Genomic DNA, 22,492 nt, shown 5'->3' with positions numbered 1-22,492 from the left:
GAAACACTGCCACCGGCTGTGATTAACAAACTGAAAATGCTTACACTGGCTGTGATCAGCTTACTGGAAATCCTGGCAATAACTTTAATTAGCAAACTGGAAATACTGGCCCTGGCTATGATCAGCAAAAACCCTGGCAAAATAGAAACACTCAGTAAAACTCAAGAAACTGGAACTGTAACCAGCCACTGGGACTGGCCTTGATCAGCTGTAGAAAGTTGCACTGTGACTAGCAACACTAGTGTGGTGTCTTCTCAGCAAGCATAAGCTGCTCATTCCTTAGTGCTGGGTGATAGCACACTTTGATGTAAGTGGATATTGGTCTTTTTATTGAACTTTTTTTAATAAAGATTGTTGGTGTGATAATCCTCTTAACCTCCTCTTTTATGGTTTCTTTGCTGAAATGTGTCTGTTATGGAATACTGTGGCTATCCAACTTTCCTGGAATCTGTATGGACTCATCATACCTGCACTTTTTGACCTGCTTATTCATTTAAGAGGTACGTTCACCTTTTCACAAAATGTGAAAAATTAACTTACAATGCGCCCCACTTCTCCTGGTCTCCACTGTGCTTACCTGTGTGATGCCCCACCAGCCGGTGTAGCAGTCCAAACACCATACACTGCACTTCACAGTTGAAGTCTGTAACAATCATAATGCTCCAAAATGGTGAAATCACATTGGTCAGCATGAACAGCACTTCTTACTTCCAGGACCTGTTCCCCAGTTAAGAACTGCTTCTTATTGGCCACCATGGTCATGTGACTGCTGACCAATGAGCGCTCGCCATCTGCAAAATTATGATCATTACAGACTGCAGGGCTGCAAAGCGTGGTGTACAGTGTATGGACCGCTACACCAACTGGAGGGAACATCACACAGGTAAGGACAACAGAGACTGGGGGTATGCTATAAGTTAATTTTTTCATGTTTTGTAAAAAGGTGAACTGACCATTTAAGGGTTTAAAATTAGGAAGTGACCTTTGGTGTGCTCTTGTGGAGTGGATCTGGCGCATTACCTCACTGAATCCTGTTTACACAGATCTTGTGGAAACAACTTGCATTTTGTGGATGACGTTTGTTCTGATGCACTTTTTATTGACATTTCACAATTTTAAAGGATACTTTTTTTTTTTAAATAACAGTGTTCGTTGTTTTTTTTGTGCACAGTTTACTAAGTGGATAAGCATCATTATTATTATTATTATTATATTCATTGACCATTTGTTTTATGGATTGATAATCACTGTTTATACATTGTTAGGGATACTTATTCATATCTATTATTTATGATTTCTATAGGGTTTATTTTATTTTTAGCACTCTACATTGGTATTATTAACTTTTAAATATATGTGTGATATTTGTACAGCTGCTAGGTTGGAGTTCTGTTATATTTATAAATTTTTAGGTGCACAAAATATTGATTTGATGAACATGTATAATGTATGCCATTACTGCCCTTTTTATACTGGAACCTCAACTTTTGTTGTGTTATTTACCTTGGATATGAAAAAGACACAGCCCGAAATAGGGAGGAATGGCTCAATCAATCAATCAATCAATTAATCAACATATTGATAAATACAGTTAAAATATGTGAACTGTTTAACTTTTAGACTGAAAGGGTATATTATGCTGCCATCCTGCTACATTACTACTGCTGTAATACCATATTAGCCACTGGCTTGCTAAATAATATAATAAGCAGTTTTAGTGAAGGAATAATTACAGGATCTCACCTATAATAATCATATTAACCAATGAACCTATAACCTATAAAGAAAATATAACATCCAGTTTGATATCATCTATGTTAACAAGATCCAAATGATGAAAGTCATCATAATGCTTTGCCAGACCACTGTATACACCAACAAACAACTACTCAATGTCTGAGCATTAACAATACACATACTGGAAAAAAGACCCCTCCAGTCTCTTTCATTATAACTCAATTCTTTAAAACATCTACGGGCATGTTACTTCCTAGAGAGATACAGTGCTATTTAAAGACATGACAGAACACTGTTTTCCCGTCTTTGCGTACCATTAAATTTCCTTAAGGACTACCAGCTGCACCATGCTTTTGAATTGATAGATGTGTTCAAACACAGATAAGTTATTTTTCTGAACAGAATTCTGCTAATTTGCCCTTGAGCAAGAAATAACCTCAGTTATTCAGTGTAAACACAAAGAATATCATGGGTCAAACAATTGATGCCCACTTTACAGAAGTATATTCTGTTGAAAAGGCATTGAACAACAAGCAACTGTGTCATTCTGATTTTAAGTGCCAAAGTAATTTAAAGAATGCTCAATATTATTTCCTGATGTACTTACAGGTGCTAAGACCTTCTCATGGTTACATAAAGATAATGGGGGAAATCAAAAACTGGATCAGGCAAAGCCTAGAGCAGTTGCCCATGGCAACCAATCAGCTTCTCTGTTTCATTTTTAAACTTAACAGAACAAACTAAAGAGAGGAGCTGACTGGTTGCCATGGTAAACTACTACAAATTCTGTCTGCCCCAGTTGTTATAAATCCCTTCCCATGTGGAATGATCTTTTGCATCCAATACAAATAAGTTTTGCACAAACTGTTTTCCCCCTGCCTGCATTGCAGTGTGGTGTTGAAAGGGGAATAAAGCTCTTCTAAAGTAAAACACATACATGCACTTCAAGCTTTACTATTCCGCTACATTACAATTTAGAGAAGCTGGTTGCCATGGGCAGCAATCCATTTGCACCTGACCTGCTTTCTTGGTGGGAAGCATGAGGAAACAATTAAAACCCGCATCACAATGCTAACTGGGAAATTTGGGCAGCCATACTGCAGCACCTTGCCACTTACTTGTGAACTAAGCCCCTTGGCTCAATGCACACATTTGAAAAATACATAAGCTGAGGAAACTGTGCCCAAAAAACAGGAAAGCATTGCGCAAAATAATTGTCTCCAGTATTGTTTGTAGGTTCCCTGCAGCTGGTCTTTTCTTGTTTTCTGGCTTACCATGTCTTGTTGCACAATGTGTATTTGTGGAGGTCGCCATCTTGGTAGGCAGGAGTAGAGCTTTGCTTTCCCATGTCAGAAATGTACCACTCATGACTGGTTATCTTATGAATGGGGTAATAATCAAGAAGCAGCAAAGGACATATGGATACACAGAATTAATGTAGCAGACACAGGGGAGATTCTTGCACTACAGCTTTCTCTCTATCAAGGAAGATGGTGAGCAGCACAGTAGTGATCTTAAAGCCACAGTGAGAGTGAGCTCTGACAAGAAAGGAAAAAGAAAGGAAAACAGGACAAAAGCTGAATGTTTTAAACAACCCCCTGGTCAGCTTTATTCAAATATCTTCATTTCCAAAAAGTACTGGGAACATTTTCTCTTTCTGTCAAAGCCACTTACAAATGCTAGTTTGGGCCTCTGGTTGGCCCTTTAATGTAAAATGTAGTAATATAACTGAAAAAGGAAAAATATATTTAAGTTATGTTAAAGAAAAACAAACAGTAATTTATTAATGCTTCTGTTCTCATTTCAGACTACAGATAAAGACACCGGGAACTACAGTGCTAACACCTATAAACTAATTGTACCACCAATTAAAGATGGGAAAGAAGGTTTTGTGATTGAATTCTACAGTGGCATCATCAAAACAGCGATGCTCTTCAAGAACATGAGACGGTCTTATTTTAAATTTGAAGTAGTTGCAACAGATGATTATGGAAAAGGGTTAAGCAGCAAAGCAGATGTTATTGTAAGTACAACTTCAATATTTATTTGTTGGGTTTTTTTTAATTTCGTTATTATCAATGCAAAATAAGACATATACAATAGATAGATAGATAGATATACATGCATGAATTTCCGTGTTTTTCTGCATAGTGAATTACACACCAAATCACCAATTTTAGGCAAGATAGTTTTAAAAATAAACCCTCCCCCATCCTCTGTCTTTGATTACCTGAAGTGCATTCATTCTGCAGACACAAGGGGGAAAAAACTAACTAAATTATGTTAGTTCACTGGTTTTTGAAAATTCAAAAATGGCTTGGCCAGCTGATTTGAAAAATGTTCCGGAGGGCTTGGCAGCGAAAGGGTTAATTGTAGCTTGAGACCCCCAACCCTAAAAAAGCCAAAAGAAACCCTGTCACCAACTTAAAAAATTGCAGGTAAAAGCACAGTATCTAGTATTTTAAATGCTCACTTGCACAGGTTTTTACCATAAATTATATTTATGGTAAAAACCCCCTCTTTCCTTGAACATCATAGCCCACTGCTCTTCTGGGAGTGTCTGATTACAGTATGTACTGGCCCAGCCCCTCCTCCTCTCCGCTTACCTCCCTATATAACCTCTTATGTACAGTAGCTACCAGGTGAGGAGCAAATGTGACTATTATAGAGCATCCCTCCAGCTGTGGGATTTGAAGTTACACAACAGGTGGAGGGCCAGAATTTGCCTACCCCTGGCTTAAGAGTGCTGGCATCACATTTAAGATGGCGGTATCCAGTAGCAGTCCCATGTCTTTTGGATGTCTAAAAAAGGAAAACAAATGCATAAAATAAGTCAAATGCACATACTGTATAATCTTATGGGAAGATTTGTGTTGCAATGAATGGTCAGGTGACGAGTTTTTTTTAGTTTTGCTGCCCTGTTTTAGTTGCAGTAATTTCCACTTGTGTGCAATAGTGGAGCTAATTATTAAAATCATAAAGAAAATGAAACTGGTGTGATAGCCCCTAGCAATAAATCGGGTGCAGGGTGTCACAGGAAAAACAAAAAAAAATTAGAATGTGGTTGAAAAGACCAGGAATGATCATAGGATTCTCTATGCATAGAAAAAAATCTTGCAAAGAATCCCAAGGGTTTATGTTAACCAGAGTGTTAGTCAAATGCTGAGTTTTCCATTTGAAGACATGGTGCCGTGTTGGAATAGAAAGCACAGCACTTTGCAAAAAAAGACTGCACTTTTTATAACATAGTAATAATATCATCATGTTCTGTCCTTAATAATGTAAGCACAATACTAGGGTCCAAGACATCTAACATAAACATTAGGGATGCACTGATACCGATTAGGGATGTCCCGATACCACTTTTTCAAGACCAAGTACAGGTACTTCCCCTCATGTACTTGCTGATACCAATTACTGATACTTTTTCTTAAAGGCACAGGTGACATTTAAAAAAAAAAAAACAATACAGACTCCCCCAATTCTTCCTTCTTCCTATTGCATGAGTGACCTGTAGACTGTTATCCCACACCGCTGTTGTTTATACCACCTACTAGGTCAACCCATGCCTTTTTCAACGTCAGAATATCACTATGACCTGCTTTTTTGTAATAATACTGTATTATTCGGATTTTGTATTTCTGAAAACTTCCAATACAAAATTCATGTTTAAAAAAAAAACCAATACAGACTAATAATTTTAGGCCAATTTCTTTATGATTGTCAAGAACTTTAATTTAAGGCTGGTTTAGCACAATAAAACATTTTTATTTGCTTTCACGCAGCTGTAGTGAAACTACAAATCCAATCATGCATCTGCCTCTAGGATCATTTAACCTATTCATGTTTTCAACCGCGATCATGTGGGACTGCCCAGGCGGTATTGCGGGCGGGAAACCGTGCAATCTGATTGGCGCGAATGGAGTACCATTAGAAAATAATGGCGCTGCCAGCTCGATCGGCGGTGGTGTGCAATTCCGTGACCGCCCAGCCATCTGCTCGGTTTCGTACGCAATGACCAGGCGGTCATGGATCGCACATCATCGCTGATTGCGCTGACAGTGCCATTAAATTGTAATGGCACCCCAGTCATGCCAGGCAGATTGTATGGTTTCCTGCCGCAATACCACCCTGCCCATGCGGTTGCACACTGCACATTTATTCGCATGCAGATAATGAGGGGCAGCGAGGCTAGTTTTAATTTTTAAAATTTTCATTTATTTTATTATTTTTACTTTATCGCCTTTTTATTTTTTTACATTTTTATTTAGTTACATTTTTAATTAGTTAATATGTTTTAAATGTTTTACTTTATTATTTTTTCCTTTATTAACTATTTTTTTCACTTAACTTTATTGCTATCACACAGGGGCTAACAAACCCCTGTATGATAGCATCTGGAGGTGACAGGTACTCTTTATTGACCCTGTCACCTCCAACACAGGAGTTCTAGCACGGCACTGTGCTAGAACTCCTGTGACAAGAATGAGCAGTGGCCGGGGACAGAGGCTGAGGGAGGTGACACAGCCTGTCACCGCTCCATGCACCCCGTTCTGTCACCGCTCCACACCCCCTGCTCTCAGTGTCCCAGGCCCCCTGCTCTCAGTTTGCTCTTGCTTGCCCGGCGCCTGGAACTACATGTCCCGGGCATCGGGCGATACGAATTCAACACTAATGTGCAAGCATCGGCGCTATGTATTGGTCCTGATACCGATGCTAGTATCGGTATTGGGACATCCCTAATACTGATACTAGTATCAATGCCGATACCGAGTATTTGGGTGAGTACTAGTACTCAGCCAAATGCTCCAATACTTACCCCCAATACTGGAACTTCCGGTCAGAGGGAGATTTCTTCGACAGTGCCGCAAGGGAACATGGAGCCTGCTTCCCAGCCAGTCAAGAAGCCGGGTTGTGGGTAATGACTTGCCACCGAGCTTCCTGACTGGCCGGCACCATGCTGATGGGGCAGGAAGATGGCTTTCCAGTCAATCAGCCTCGAGGCAGCCAAACAGCTTGTAGACAGCTTCCTGGCCAATCAGGAAGCAGGGCCATGGGCCACCTCCCAGCCTCCTGATTGGCCGGGAAGCTGGCTCCATGCTGATTGGCTGGCATGCCAGCTTCCCGGCCAATCAGCATCGAGCCGGCCAAACAGCAGGAAGTCGGCTTCACGAGCAATCAAGAAGCCAGGCGGTAGGTAATAACACGCCGCCTGGTTTCCTGATTGCCTGGAGAGCCGACTAGCGGAAGTACCGGTATTGGTACCCGTTATTGGCGAGCACTGACATATAAATATCAGTACTCATATTCGATATTGAAAAACCAGTATCGGTGCATCCCTAGGAAACACCTATATCTGTGATTTCAAAACATGTTTGATGGCCCAGTGAAAGATTAAAGTACAAGGGGATTTAGCATCCTGAAGCAAACACATAATTATCCTAATGCTGTATGTATCAATGAATAGCACAATTAATTCATAAATACTTTTGGTACACTTATAAATCTTTAATACATTAGAAAAGTCAAACAAATTGATTTCTAAATCTTTCAGCTCCTAGGGTTGTCAAGCTGTTGCATGAATTGACCTCAAGTAATCATCTCTATGAGTCGCTGGAGTTTCAAAAAGTTTTTCAGCATAAGGCTGCTATATAAAGTCAAATCTGATGGCAGTACAAGTTTCAGACATTTTTCCATTTCAGAAACTTGCATGGATTAGGTGGCCATTTGTAAATCTTACATTGCCTTTCAAGACAAGAAACCTATTAATTATTTTTCTTGTCTGGAGCTTTTAGAATATCTTAGCTTTCAGGTTGAAAAGCAATTTTGTTTTCTAGCATGACATCATATCATGTGTTACCTAAGTACGGGTGGCTTGTCACAGCTATTGATCCCTTTCTTAAGAATTGAGCTTGGCGTTCTTGAAGTCCAGCTTCCTAGAGAGAGTTTGAAGTTATTCCGTATGAAGTAAAGCCCTTGGACTAAAAGTTTTATGTTATTGCTTGTGTTCACGCTTGCAAGTAGAAACTGTTTATGGAATTTAAAACAAACAAGATCCTCTCAGGTGGATTGAGAGCTAAAGAAGGGCTCAGAAATATGTATATAAAAGTTTCTCTCTGTAACTGATGAAATACCTCTAGTTTATATTTTTAAAATATTTTGTTATATGCTTTACCACCTAAAAATAGGAACCATTATTTATTTTTCAAAGCTAAATATTTTATTCCCATCCAAAAGGTTTTCCACAAACAGGTCATATTTTGATATGACAGGATATGGTTTTAAAACACACAAAATGTTTTACACTGCAGTCTGTATGCATTTTTTATAAAATTATGCAATATTGGTCTATTTTTTGTGTGAAACCCAGTCATTTTTTAATGTTTATGTAGAAGCTCATAGAGGAGTTAATATAGAAAATGTATGGAGAAATGTGCCCTTGGTCCTTAAAAAATGGTCCTTAAGTATCAGCACTTTGAAAGTAGACCCATAATTGTAAATTAAGGTTGTGGGATGTGTAGCTTTTTCCTGAGTCATGACAGGTTTATTCATTTGTTTGTTTGTTTTTCATATATGACCCCCAGGGGCCTGAGGTGGACCCCCAAAGGGTAGGGAGGGCCAACATTTCACTCTCAGGGGCAGATGCTTAGCCAGTGAAGGGAAGTGCAATGGACAAATTGTTTGCCAGTCACGTCAAGTTCCTTTTTAAATGCTTTATTGCAGAACAGCAGAACTGGGAGAGAGGGTATAGGGCTTCAGACATCTATGGCAAAAATAGACAGACTCCAGACTCACAAATCCCTTCCGGTTCCCACAGTGCAGAAATACTTCAGTAGAACAGGCTAACACTGTACAGTAGAACAACAGCTGAAAAGGGATGTGCATGAGCTCTTCCCTGGGAGGCACCAGACTTGTTCCTGAGGTCCATATCAGCTCCTGGTACATTCAACAGTCATAGGGCTCCTCTAGTACTTGTCTCCAGATAGTTCCAGATCCCACCTGGGTCCACATGTGGCCTCCTGCAGGCTTGAGGTCTAGTCAACTTCTCCAACCTTTTACATGCCACCACCCAGGCCAAGCTGGACTGAATTGAGCACTTGGCAATCCCTGAGAATTTATGCACTTCCCCAGCATGCACCACTGGCCATGGAACTCCTAGTGATTGGCTGGTGAGGCATTCATGATCCGAATGTTCCCCTATTGGCTGCCCCACTCTGTGGCAGGGTCACACCCCATTCACAGGTAGGTGCAATCAATAGCAGAATACCTAGAATTAACCAGATAATGCCAGACTACAAATCAGCTAGACTGATTGCAGTGCTATCAACACTAGATTTTAGTTGCCCTCCACTTAGAGTTGTAGGGGCTGCATTTATATATAGCATTGAAGCAATAACACAGGTCCACTACAATGGCTGAATCAAGTTTTGTCTTGGACATGTGCATCCATGGGAGTGCACACAGCTCCATAGCATTGACAGAAATTGAAGTAGAGTTTACAATTACTTAAAGAAAACCTGTACTGAGAGGTCAAGGAGACTGCCATGACTGATCTCTCCTTCTGAAAATGATAATTTCCCAGCTCTCATGATGATCAAATTACTTCAATATTTTCTTAGCTACTGACAAAAAACAAGAATGCACATCAGGAATTCTGACTGCACTTGATTTATTGCTTGTTCTGGAACTCAAAATATTACAATGATATTCCCAGGATGACAGCCAATCACCTTTTTAATAGAAGGCACAGGTTCCCTTTAACTCCTTCGTGACTGACAACGTACAGTGTACGTCACCAGCATCAGGGCTGTTTAAACAGACTCCCGGCGGCTAGTGCAAAAAATGAAAAAAAGGCCTCAGTCATGAAGGGGTTAAAGCAAACCAGTTACTAAAATAAACATAACTTCTGTCAAGTATAAAATGCATTCCTAGAAGTGCCAGCACATTCCTAAAACAGGCTGAGAACCCTGATGTTACACCCAAAAACACTGGACTATTTTGACAGGTAATGCTCATCCTGTAGATTCCATTTTTTATTATTTCCATTTATTTTATTTTTTTTATGTTGTCGAGTCATCATCATCACGGACAACACTGGACGTTGTGATTGACCCTAGGATTATGTGGGTGGATCCATTTTCTGGGGGGGTTGTCAAAATTATGTCTTTTGTTTTTGTTTCAATTAATGGATTTTTCCAAAAATCTGGCGTATTTTTTTAACATTTGATTTAACAATTTAGTAATTGGGTAGGGGTATAAGTACCCTTTAATCATTCACAAGGGGGTACCCCTTTTTATTAAATGGGTACCCCAATGTGAAAAAGCTCCCCTGCCTGCACCCCAACAGCCAACGCCCCAGGGCTTATGACGAAGAGGCCCTTGTCCCCATTGGCACGGGGAGAAGGTGCTTTTTCAGGGCCGACCCTGGAAAAGCCCCCTTCCAGTGCCGAGGGCATGTGGCTTGGTATGGCAGGGAAGCAAAACAAATGGCAAACACACTCATCAATTCGTTACCAGCTTTACAGCAAGGTGCACACGGAATGGCTTCAAACAGTAAAACAGCAAAAAGTTTCCAGGCACACTCACCAGCCAGCATGCAAAAAAACCTTTCTAACCACTAAGGTTAAAAGCAGAGGTTTAGATACAATCTTCTGCAGAAAATTTGAAATCCGCACAGCCACGTCAGGGCACCTCCATATAGTGCGGTCCTAACTCTAAACTATGAGAGTCTCCATCTTGGAGCACATGGGGCAAAAGATTAAATTGGGTGCAGGTTTTTTTCCCCATTTTTGGGGGTGGGGGTTCCTCCTTAAAATTCCTACCAGACTTTAAGGGCCTGGTATGACTTTGAGGGGGAACCTCACACACTTTTTTTGTTTTATTTTAAATTGGGTCCCTCCTAACCTTCCTACCAGACCTAAAGGGTCTGGTGTTGTTTAGGAGGGGGAACAGAGTTCGGGTCCCATAGACTTTCATTGAGTTCGAAATTTGAGTTCAAACTTTTTCCATGTTATAAAGTTTGAACTCGAACAAACTCAATGTGTGTTCAGACCATCACTGGTAATAACAGCTTCTGTGTTTATGTGACTTCCTTTACATTTACCCTGTTACTTCCTTAGCCACTTCAGGACTGTCCACCATCAAAATATGTCCTGTCCTGAAGCGGTTATACCAAGATTGTGGCTGTTACTGCAGCCGTGTTCTTGGTATAATTTTAAATGGTCAGTGATTGCTTTTTAGATACAAGCGTTCTGGCATCTATACAGACACCGGATCGCTTGTACGGTGTGGCGGAATGCACACACGCCATCCCGTCCACCACCACCTTTCCTGGGCTCCGCTGTTCCCCGTGTAGGCCCGGAAAATTGGGTATCTCCTGACAGATCAGAGGGAGACCTGCAAACTTCAAGCCACTGATCTCTCCTCTGATCATTGGACACGGAACAGATGTGTATTACGTCACTTCCGTTTCCCCTATGAGATAGCAATAAAATTAAGTGTAAAGAAAAAAAAAAGTAACATATAATTTTTTTTTTAAATGCACAACATTTTTGTAAAGTCCCCCACCCCGCTTGTGCATGCACATACAACGCAAACAAGTGTCGGGTGTGCCTACGTGTAAAAAAAATAATTACTACACACGTTACATATCGTTGCGAACATCAGAGTGATCAATCACTGGTAACACTAAACTGATGAGCAGTAAAAGCTTTTAAAGCTTTTAAAGCATTGCCTATAGGAAATTTGGGGTATTTTTTGTGGTTTCACGGGAGAACACCATTTTAACGCTTGACATGTTTGGTATCTATTTATCCAACATGACCCCATCTTTTATATTTTACAAAATAATTGGGAATTATATTCTGTTTCTGTGCACTAAATTTAATTTTAATGCATTTTATCCTAAAAATACTGGTTTGATAAACATTTCTGAAAATACCATGCAAAATAAATATTGCAACTAGCATGGTTTTATTCTACAGGGCCTCTGCTTTCAGAAAATATATAATTGTTTCGGTGTCTAAAGCTGTTTTGTAGCCAAAAATTCGGATTTTAGCATGTGTGTGCAAGTATCAAGAAATTGCTCCAGGCAGCAAGTGGTTAACAAAACGTAAATGAATGCTCCCTGTAAAAGAAGGGAGGAATATAGTACCGAGCACCATTGGAATGAAAGTGGGAGGAAGCACAGCAGCCATCAGGGGACATGCTATTTCAAATACCTAGAAGTGTTTAATTGCTGTGACTCCCCACTACAAGAGAGTGAAGTTTTACTACACCACCTGGTGAGCATTCCTCCTCTTCTTCTGCAAGGTGCTTTTATTTTTATTTCTTAAGGAAGTGACAGGATCACTTTAATGGAAAATGCAGTATATGTTTTAACACAAAAGGAAAGGTATTTGTATCCCTATCCTACAAGCACCAGCAAAAAATGTCTGGGAGTTTATTTCACCTCACCCATGAACCTACGGAAAGGAGAGTAATCCTCACCGAAATCTTTGCTAAATTGATGCCGATTTACAGATGGTAAAAAAGCCTTTTCATAAAGAAAAGTGCTGTATGACAAAATGTTCATATAACCTCAGTCTAACTGATTGAGATGTGTATACAATAGCTTATAATTTAAATGCTTTGAGTTGAAAATTCAAGGGAACCTTTTACAATGGGAGTATGGGGGCTGCCATTTATACCCTACTAGTTGCTTTAATACTAAGTCACTGACCCCAGAACAGAGGTATTCATTTCACTGGCTGCATGTTTGTCTCAGTTCTGTAACACATATATTAAAGTCAGAGAGAGGCAGGTAGGTCCATTTTTTTTATTACTATTATTATTATTATTATTTGTCCTTTAAGGTGAGCTGCATAACAATTACAGTAATTGCACACTGAATTTTTTTTTTAAATGCACCCAAGGTGTTACATTTTGCCTTAGTTCAAAAAACATTTCAATGGGAACCACTCTTCCTTGTCAAATAATTATTATTATTTTTAATATTAGTATTATTATGCAGGCTTTATATAGCGCCAACAGTCTGCACAGCGCTTTAAACATAGAGAAAGAGCAGTTTGCCCTGGAATGTGTTGTATGAAGCAAAGTATGATGCTGTCAAGATGTTTACCAACATTTCTCCTAACCTTATCCCTATGTTTTTAGTGTACAGATTTAAATATCTATAAGCTTTTTCATAGTGGTAATAGGGGCACCAAAACAAGAGCTGATGGAGTGACAAGGGGCCAACCTTTGTTTACACATCAAAATACACTACAATTTTCTGAACTGAACTCAGTTAATTGCACCATCATGTCTTTTGTGAACTCATAGGTCCACCTTAAGGTTTAAAAGCATTCAGGCTTATGTTATTACTTAGTTGTAAAACCTATACATGTGAATAAATATCCTCAGTTTCTGTAAAAAGTGAGTGCAGGAGATTCAAATCATGCTTTTGCCATAGTACAAAATCTGAATATGAAAATTTGTTCCAGAAAAAGGAACCTCATTTACTTGTAATCAGTACATACTGTACATAAGCAAAACAAAACACATTTAGAAGTAACTGTTAGCTGAGCAGCTCACACTTCACAGCAGTTGTGTTTGCTAAAAGAAAGTCAAGGCTCCCAAGTTCATACAGCTTTCAGCACAAATTAGTAGTTATTAGATTACATTGCCTACTATGGTGATGAGAAAACATTTATAACATTTTATAAAAATAGCATAGAAAGCTACCTTCAAGTTCCAATGATTTTTCTTGTCTATATATTTTCAGGTTTCTGTGGTTAATCAGCTGGATATGCAAGTTATTGTCTCTAATGTCCCTCCTACAGTCGTGGAAGAAAATATAGATGATCTTATTAGGTAATTGTCATTTATTTATTATATTTGCAATGAAAATAGGTCTTCACTGTTAACTGTTTCATTCAGTTAAAGAACCTGAAATGCCTAGACATCACAAACAATCTCACAAAGTTACTCCGTGTATATGTAAATATTATTTTAAAACTAGAGAATGTGTTACGACATGGAACCATGCTTGGCAGAATTCAGCATTTTTTGTTCTGAGACTTTCAGTGACTTTTACAGCTGTTGCATGGGCTGCAGATGCTAAAATTGACAACATTGTCTTAAATTGCTCATGTGAGTGTGGAGTACCCCACATGTCACAATTGTACTTTATTTGCCTTTTGTTGTTTAATAACCTGCATACTCTGTTCACAGAAAAGTTAGATTTGCTAGCTAACAGGGATTTTCAACCCCCTCTTTATTCTACTTAAAGAGGAACTCCAGGATTCTTTTAAATTAACTCTTGCAGAGGGGGTCATTTTAAGTGATGTGTAAAATGACTACACATGATCTTTTAAAATGTAATCCTGCCCCCCCCCCCTCTAGTGACCTCCCTCCAGTAACAGACCTTAACAAAGTATGCCTGTATATGGGGCAGGTACCAGGAGAGCTGTCAACATATGCAGAGCAGTACTAAGGACCACTGCTATGGACAGAAGTTGTCAAGAAAGAGTGAATATCATTGCATGTGCCCTCAGTAGCTCACCAGTCTTTTTCTCAGCATCTCAGATCCCAGATCCTTAATGTAAATTCAAATTCCTCCCACCCATACAACAACCACAGCAAGTAGGTTAGTAGTAAGTTAACATAGAAAACAAAACTGGAAAAAAAAGATTTGTAGTAGCAATTATAATGACTTTCACAATATTTTATATTTTGACATAATTGTTAGTACTCCTGCACACAATTACTCCACAGCCCTAATACAAATGTATTTACATTGTGTTGTTTTGTTGCCAAACTACAAACAACTGTTGGATTATATCTGAGGAGATAATCTGGGATTTTTTTTACAGCCTGAGGAAGACTGCATTAGGCATACAGGGTTGATTTCAGTGTTGCCAGGGATGACCAGAAGCTTTAAGGGCAATGAATCCATACTACTTCAGACAACTAAAAATGTTCTCGTTTCCATGTAGCCTGCAAAGTGGGATAGGTTACTAGCAACAATTATTCTTAAGTCACCTCTAACAAACAGCCTTGATTGCAAACATCAAAAGGCGTACAGGGTCAGTGTCAACAGAAACCTCTGCAATCCTCGATGATACAGTACTGGATTTGTGTTATCTTCACATTCACATAGATTTTATATGTTTAGCTTGCCTCAAAAGCCCCCCTTATGGGGCCTCTTTCCCTACCTAAGGCCTCATAGCAGTCGCATCGTGTGCGAGTGACCATGTCATTGTAGATAAACAACACCTCACACTCCTCTCCTATGGGTAGGCTACCCACCCTCTACTTTTAAGGCCACAGATATTGCCAGCATTCTCTTCTATATGGGTACTTTGTTTTCATATCTCTTCCTTTTTATACCCTGGAAATGACTATTATACTTGCATCAAATACTTAACTCTTTTTTTTTGCAACGTTTATTAGACAATACCTGTTGTAATAACTGCCAGTTAGACCTGGGAATGGTATCTGGCTGGAACAGGGAAGCCAGTGGCATGTTATCTGATTGGTTTCTTTTGAGTGCATACCACAAACCTGCTCTGGTGCATTACCAGCCCAGAATTTCTGTCCAACTGCTGACTACTGACCTTTGAGATCCAAGCAGGGAGCAAATTAGTAAACAGAAAATGGGTGAAGAGGTGGCACTCATATGTACACACTCCAAAGGGGCTGTGTTATTACTAAGGATAAATATGTTAGAATATGGTCATTAATACATGCCTTTTATTATAGTATACTGTATATGTCCCACACAGTCATCTGTTCCAGGAGAAACATAGTGCCAAAGTCACCTTATGTTTACATAATACAATCTAACTTATCATTTAGAATTTGCTATTTTTATCTTGACCTGGGTATGACAAACGCTATTTAAAATTAGTGACCATAGCTGTCATTAACATAAAAGCAAGATTTGTAGATAATCATCAAGCATACACTGACCTGTATAAATGTAGGCTGAACAAAAGCAAAATCTGTTTCTTCAAGAAACCCATAACCTTTTGTTCAGGTTAATTAATTTGTGTTTTCTTGTACACGTGCCTAATAGATTTTTTCTTAGATACATTTTCATTTCAAGTGAATTAAAACAAGAAAAATACACTTGTGAATTCTCTTTTCACAGTTTAATTATATGCCTCTATTCAATCCAAACATTTTCCATTAAGTACAATCTGAAAAGATTCAGGATCAGAGAAATTAATAAATAATGAGTTTCCCAAAATTAATATATATGAGTATACAGCACCATTAGGAATAATTGACTTTGTGATCTTTATAAGTTACACTTTGCAAATAAATACAATGAGGCTGATTTACTAAAGGATTTGGAAATGTTCACACAATAAAAAGTGAAGATTCACTTCAATTATCCATTTATATGCAAATGAAATAATTAACAAGGAATCTTGTTTTCTTATGGTTGGATAGTTGAAGTGAATCTTCACACACTGTATTGTATGACCATTCTCTTTAGACCCCTTTCAGATGGGTGGTTCAATCAGATCTGCCTGTCAAGGTTTTCAGGTGGATCTGGTTAGAAGCCCAATGTTAGTCTATGGGCAGCTGGAACTAAACTGATGTAATGTACTTACCTCGTCGGGTTCTCCGGCGTTTCGGGATTGGTGGGTAGCTCCGCCCACCTTATCGCTACATCACATGGCTCCTCCCCAGTAGACGGCTTAAGTCGAAGACTGTCAATTGCTCGGCGTCTGAGCAATACAGCAAGCGCTGGGCAATTGCTACTATCCTTTGCCCCCCCCTCAAGCTGGCTAATGCAACTGGGACTTGTGGTCCCTCCTGCTCTTCCACAGAAGCTGCCACTGTGCTCCAGATTGCTGTCATCCATTGCTGTCCACAACTGACTGCAGTGAGCTCAACTGGACTTTTTGCTCTTAATAGCCACTACAGAGTCAGTGTCTTGGATCAGCTTGAATCCACATTGCTGGAAAGGATAAACTTATAGGAATTCTACCAAAACGCAAGTACTCTCTAAAAATCCTATGGACTTTTGTATTTCTTTGTGAACCTTAGAAGTGACGAAACATCTTGTTTACCTTCAGTTATAGTTTGCACAATCCTCTATGCATATCGATGAACTGTGATATTATATGAGGAACGCACGTTGAAGTTATGCTTTATAATCCATTGATGATCACTCCATCTTGTTGGAATCATTGCTGATATTTGCTACCTTGAGCTGATGAACCTTGCTGTAAGATAACGGGTTGCTTAAAGTGGACATTGATCTGTTCTCATAATTGAATTACGTGTATATCCTGAGTGACACTCTTAGATCTAAGTACCATTAAGTGACGTTTGCAGTTGTGTTCCTACTGGAAGGTATAATACCTGATTGTTGCATTACAACGGACATGTGTCTGTTTACATCCAATTACCCATGACTCCGACCAGGTCCGGAAAACCAAATGGAATAGAGTTTCATTTTGGCAGACCTTATTGTAATGAATTGGGGGTAATGTAAATGGGCACTTCAATTTATATGACTCCCCATAAACCTGCAATGAGTCTGGTAAGTTAAATGTTTTACTCCGTTGCAAGATGGAGTAAAAGACTGGACAGACATGCATGTCACAATGGAGACATCCGTTCCATACTGTACAGCACTGGCACACTGGCATACATCCGTGTGAAAGGGGCCAAGTAAATAAACCTCTGTTTGTCACACGAAGTGTGTGTTTTATTCTATCTCCAATAAATTGAACCTGTGAGGGCAAACATGACTTGCTGAATTGCTTTCACGCTGATACTGGCTTGCAAAAAGTATATAGGATAGGAGTTCAGAGAGATAAGGGTCAAGACTGCTACAAATGGAGTAGAGCCAACAAGTGCAATATTCACCACTTTCTTGGTGGAAGTGGAAAATCCAAATAGTGCTATTTCAGCCGATATACGGCTGAAATCAGCCGTACCAGCCTGAAGTGAATAGCCGAACAGTGTTCGGCTCACTTCACTTCTGATCGGTCATTCACTCGGCTGCCCTCGGCAGCTTTGTGAATAGACCCCTATTTGTCATACATTTAGAATCAGTATCTGCATTTTAGCTTTTCAGTGTTTAAATCTTGTAAACTATGCTCATTTACCATGTGCCATGCTCAAGCTGCAGTTCACTTTGCAAAGAACATCTAGTCACATGCAATGAAAATGAGAAAGACTAAATTTGCTTGCACATAATTAAATGATGGAAGTCATCAGAGCTTTACCTGATTTACTGTGAAGTGAAAAGTCCCTTGCAAAGTGAAAGTCCTATTTGCCTTTAGTAAATCCACCCCATGTGTCCTAACTGTAGAAAGATTTGATTGTTAATTTACAATATCCTTTTCATATGGTAGCATGTCTTTTGCTGTTTCATTTCCTGATGCCATTTAGTAAGTCACCACTTTTTTAAGGTAATACGAACATCTTCCTCAATCTTGTTTCCCTTGAATTCACAGAAATGTTTACAGACACCATTTATGTGGCAGCAGGAATGCACACTATGCATTAAACTGCGATATATTATTGTTTTGACTTCAAAACTGGTGAAAAAATGAATAAAACTGCATAAAACAGTTTGGAAATGCTTACAACAGCAATTAGAAGTCTCTTCCCTGTAGTAATTAGAAACAGCCCTGTGGGACTGAAAATGTAATGTCTTTGACAAAGTGAGTGCAAACAATCCTTTCCTATGGAAATAACCTTAAACTATATTTACCTTGCACAGGGAATAACAATGCAATTTGTTTTAATGTCTTTGTGGTGTAATCACTTTGGAAGCAGATTTGCGCAATACCTTAATACAATTCTATTTAAAAACAATACTTGCTGACCCCTTCTTGATGTGTGAATTATTGAATTCTTAAAACTGTTTTATAACTATATAATTATTTATTTTAAATTATTTTGTCACATTTATGTCTGGATCCGCCCAGCTGCGTGAGTGACAGCTGGCTCTGCCTATCTAGAGGCAGAGCCAGCTGTACCCGCCCGCTCCCCCGTCCGTTCTGCCAGTCAGCGCCAGCGGATCGGAGCGGGAGGGGGGAATCCAGTCCCTCCCCTGTCACAGCTCTCTGTCGTGACAGGATCGAGAAGTGAGCGAACGCCGGTATGTGTTCGCTCACTTACCGATCTACTGAGCCGACCTGTGACAGTTTCATTGTCACAGGTCGGCTAGAACTATGAGCGTGAGTGAAAAGCACTCACCTCATAGTTCTCCTTTAAGGAGGTTTCTCTCTTACTTTCAGTTCTGTGCGGCACTTATCACATAGAGAAGAAGTGCAGAGATTTCCTTTCACTTCCTGTTATGCCTGACAACTGTCAAACAGACTTGGTGTATGCAAACATATCCCAAATGGGGAAACACATAGCAATATAAAGGTCCTAATTCTTTCACACCCTAAATAAGAGTTGTAGCTCGTGTTGGTCTTTAGGCACTATTCACTATCATATAATAACAAACATATGCTTTGTTTTGGATCTTTGTCATTACCTTTTGAAATATGGGAGGGGATGATCCAGGGAGTATCTTATGCCCTTAGGGGATCAGGTAGGATTTTTACCCTATTGTTGCAAATTGGACCTTACTTTATAAGAATATTTGCCTTCCTCTTGAACAGCTGTGGGTTTAGGGTTTTGAGGGTGCAGGTTTTTTACTTCTGTCTTTTACTTCTGTCTTTTGCTTCTGTCTCAAATATACAGTATATATATTGCAGGCTTGATAGGTAATTTTTCACAGTTGCCAGGGGGGGGTGGCAGACACTTTACCCCTGGAGACTTGGCATCTAACAACAGACCTCTGCCTAGCCAGGTTACCTTGTGCTGTATCCCAGAACAGGGGAGACTTCAAGACAGCATGCCCCAACTCACTGCACTGCACACAGTGCACTTGCCTTTGTGCTTCATCAAGGATTTCCATGTGGCACCTCTATGCATGCTGAGGCACAGTCACATCTCTTGATACAACATGGCTAGTCAGAAGAACTGAAGTTGGAGAACAAAACTGCAAACTTAACTGTTTTTGCGAATAAATTTGCGTTGCAGCAAAGTGACATTAGACCGGGACCTGAGAAGACACATCTGATAGCTGCAGGAACAATGTTAATAAATAGGCGGAGCCAGTGGTGATGTCACCGCTAGCTTTGCCTAGCTGTTGACATTGTGTCGGCACCTGTCAAACCGGTCAGTGGCGGCAACAGTTTGTCGAATGCGGACAGGTCGGCAGGCAACGAGTCAGCCTCATCATGGAGAACACTGGACAATCATGACTGGCATTTGAATTACGTCGGTGGATACATTTTCAAAATGTTTTAATTATTTTATTAAAGGAATTGTCAAAAACTTTTGCTGTGTTTTTTTCCTCAATTAAAGGATTTTTTCTAACAGTGGTGTGCTTTTTTACATTTTGCTTTAACCGTTTAGTGAATGAGTAGAAGTACAAGTATCCCTTACTCATTCACAAGGGGGGGGGGTGGCATCTGGGTGCCCCCTTTATTAACCACTTGCTGCGGGTAGCCATAAATATATGGCGGGCCACAGAAGTGGGTTATACCAAGAACACAGCTGCTGCTGCGCCGTGTTCTTGGTGTCATTTTAAACAGCCAACAATGGCTGTTAAGATACAATCAATCTGGTATCTGTACAGCTGCCAAATTGTTTGTACCAATCAGTGAAATGTGCTGCCCCACCCCACTCCACTGCCACCGGCTTCCCCGGGCTCGGCTGTCCCCCGTTCAAGCCCAGGACTGGCGGGTCTTCCCGAAATGATCAGGGAGAGATCAGCAGGCTTCTAGCTGCTGATCTCTCTTCTTATCCCTGGAAGTGATGTGTATTACATAACTTCCGGTGTCACTGTTTACATTGTTTGGCTCTTAGAGCAAGGAGAAGAAGCTGGGGAAGCAGATCTCCGCTTCCTCAGATTCTTTGGGGTCCCTAGGTATCATTAGGCCTCTGAAAGTCTGATGTCCCCATAAAGAGGACCTGTCACACCCTATTTTCCATTATATAGGGGGCATGTTATCCTCCTATGTGATAGCAATAAAGTTAGTGTATAAAAAAGTGTTAAAAATAAAAAATGCTAAAAAAAGTGATTAAAGTCCCCCGCCCCCATGTACATACACAAAAACGTGTTTAGTGTGCCTACGTGCAAAAACGCAAATTGTGCTACACATGTTACATATTGCTGTGAATGTTGGAGTGAAAGCAATAATTCTAGAGCCATTAATCACTGTTAGCACTAAACTAGTTGAAGTTTTCAGCTGCTTCACGGGTGAATGCAATTTTAAGGCTTGACATGTTTGGTATCTATTTACCCATTCTGACCCCATGTTTTATTTCTTACCAAAAATTGGGTATTATATTCTGTTGCTGTGCACTAAATTTCATTTTATTGTATTTATCCTAAAAATGCTGGTTTGATAAACATTTGCGCAAATACCATGCAACATAAACAATTGCAACTAGCATTTTTTTATTCTACAGGGTCTCTGCTTTCAGAAAATATATAATTGTTTGGGGGTTTTAAGCTGTTATTATTGTTTCCTTTATCAATTGTGGAAAAACTCACAGTTTTTTTCTCTTCTGCGGACTGTCACTTTTCTGCAACAACAATTCATTTGTACATACTACCGCTAATGAAATTTTTTATTTTTTTTTGTAAAAGTCGATGCTTAACACAGTAAAACATAATTTAGAAAAAAAATTTGGACGCATCCAAAATTTTCATTATCGGAAATTCGGATTCGTACAAATTAATTATTGCTGTCATTCAGAAATTCGAATGTACAAATTTACGAAAATTCTTCTGAATTACAATTCAGAAAAGAAACAAATTGCACATGCCTAGATACAACTGCAGCATGGTTTAGTACTCCTAGACACTTCTGAAACTATCCTTAAACTGAGTTCAGTGTTAGTTGTCTATAGCTAAATTAATTTTGCTAACTGTGTCATTGCTCCCTTTTTTCAGAAGATCTTATCTCTGATGACAACTGAAATCCACAGTATCATAGAACAACATATTAGTGCAAATATCTTATAGAACTATATGTATCTTGCAAATACATGTTTTTGGTTCCTGTACAAGTTTTCTTATAATGATACTACAGTATTCAAAGAATATACTCTCATGAAACTTAGATATTATAGAAGGGAAGAAATGATAGTCCTTTTAAATAATTAACCTTGCATGTCTTCCACTCTTCATATTCTCTTTTTCTTGATACATTCTTTAATCAGATTATTGATTTTGTCTTTTTATTACGCAACTTTAAAGAGCACAGATGTATTCATGGCTTCTCTTAGTGGAACATGAATTACAATTATCAAACCCTTTGATGAAATTCTTATTCAGGAGAGGATTCAGACTTACATGGTTATTATGAACAGCATGAAAGAAGCCAGTCAGGCGTATAGGCTGTATGTGCATACTTTTTAAATAGAAAATAGTAATTTCTTATCAAATGATTCTGTGTGTCACTCTAACAGTTCTAATGTTGTGAAATTCTGAAAACTACAACCAATGTAAAAAATACCATTGTTTTCATATCACAAAGATTTGTTACAAAATATACTTGGTATTTTGGGGTTTTAAGAGGCATCAGACGTAGTTTTTGTTATTAAAATCAACCTTGATGTAACCTTAATAAAGAGGACCTGTCAGTGTACCTGTGCTATTATATAGGGGGATTGTATCCCCCTATGTAATAGCAATAACAATAAGTGTAAAAAATATATATATATATATATATAA

At 39.2% G+C, this 22,492-nt stretch overlaps 1 protein-coding gene across 1 annotated transcript in view; it reads left to right on the top strand.

Moving 5' to 3' along the window:
• Positions 1–22,492, top strand: part of PCDH15 (protocadherin related 15) — a 553,205-nt gene that overhangs the window by 449,219 nt on the left and 81,494 nt on the right. Inside the window, exons 23-24 of the mRNA XM_018568452.1 lie at positions 3,545–3,760; positions 13,502–13,590. Coding sequence (XP_018423954.1) covers positions 3,545–3,760; positions 13,502–13,590 — 305 coding nt within the window. The remainder of the gene's footprint in view (positions 1–3,544; positions 3,761–13,501; positions 13,591–22,492) is intronic.

The sequence above is a fragment of the Nanorana parkeri genome, unplaced genomic scaffold (assembly GCF_000935625.1).
Source record: "Nanorana parkeri isolate BGI_ZX_2015 unplaced genomic scaffold, ASM93562v1 scaffold32, whole genome shotgun sequence".
NCBI lineage: Eukaryota > Metazoa > Chordata > Amphibia > Anura > Dicroglossidae > Nanorana > Nanorana parkeri.
This window is presented reverse-complemented; position numbering and strand designations above follow the sequence as displayed.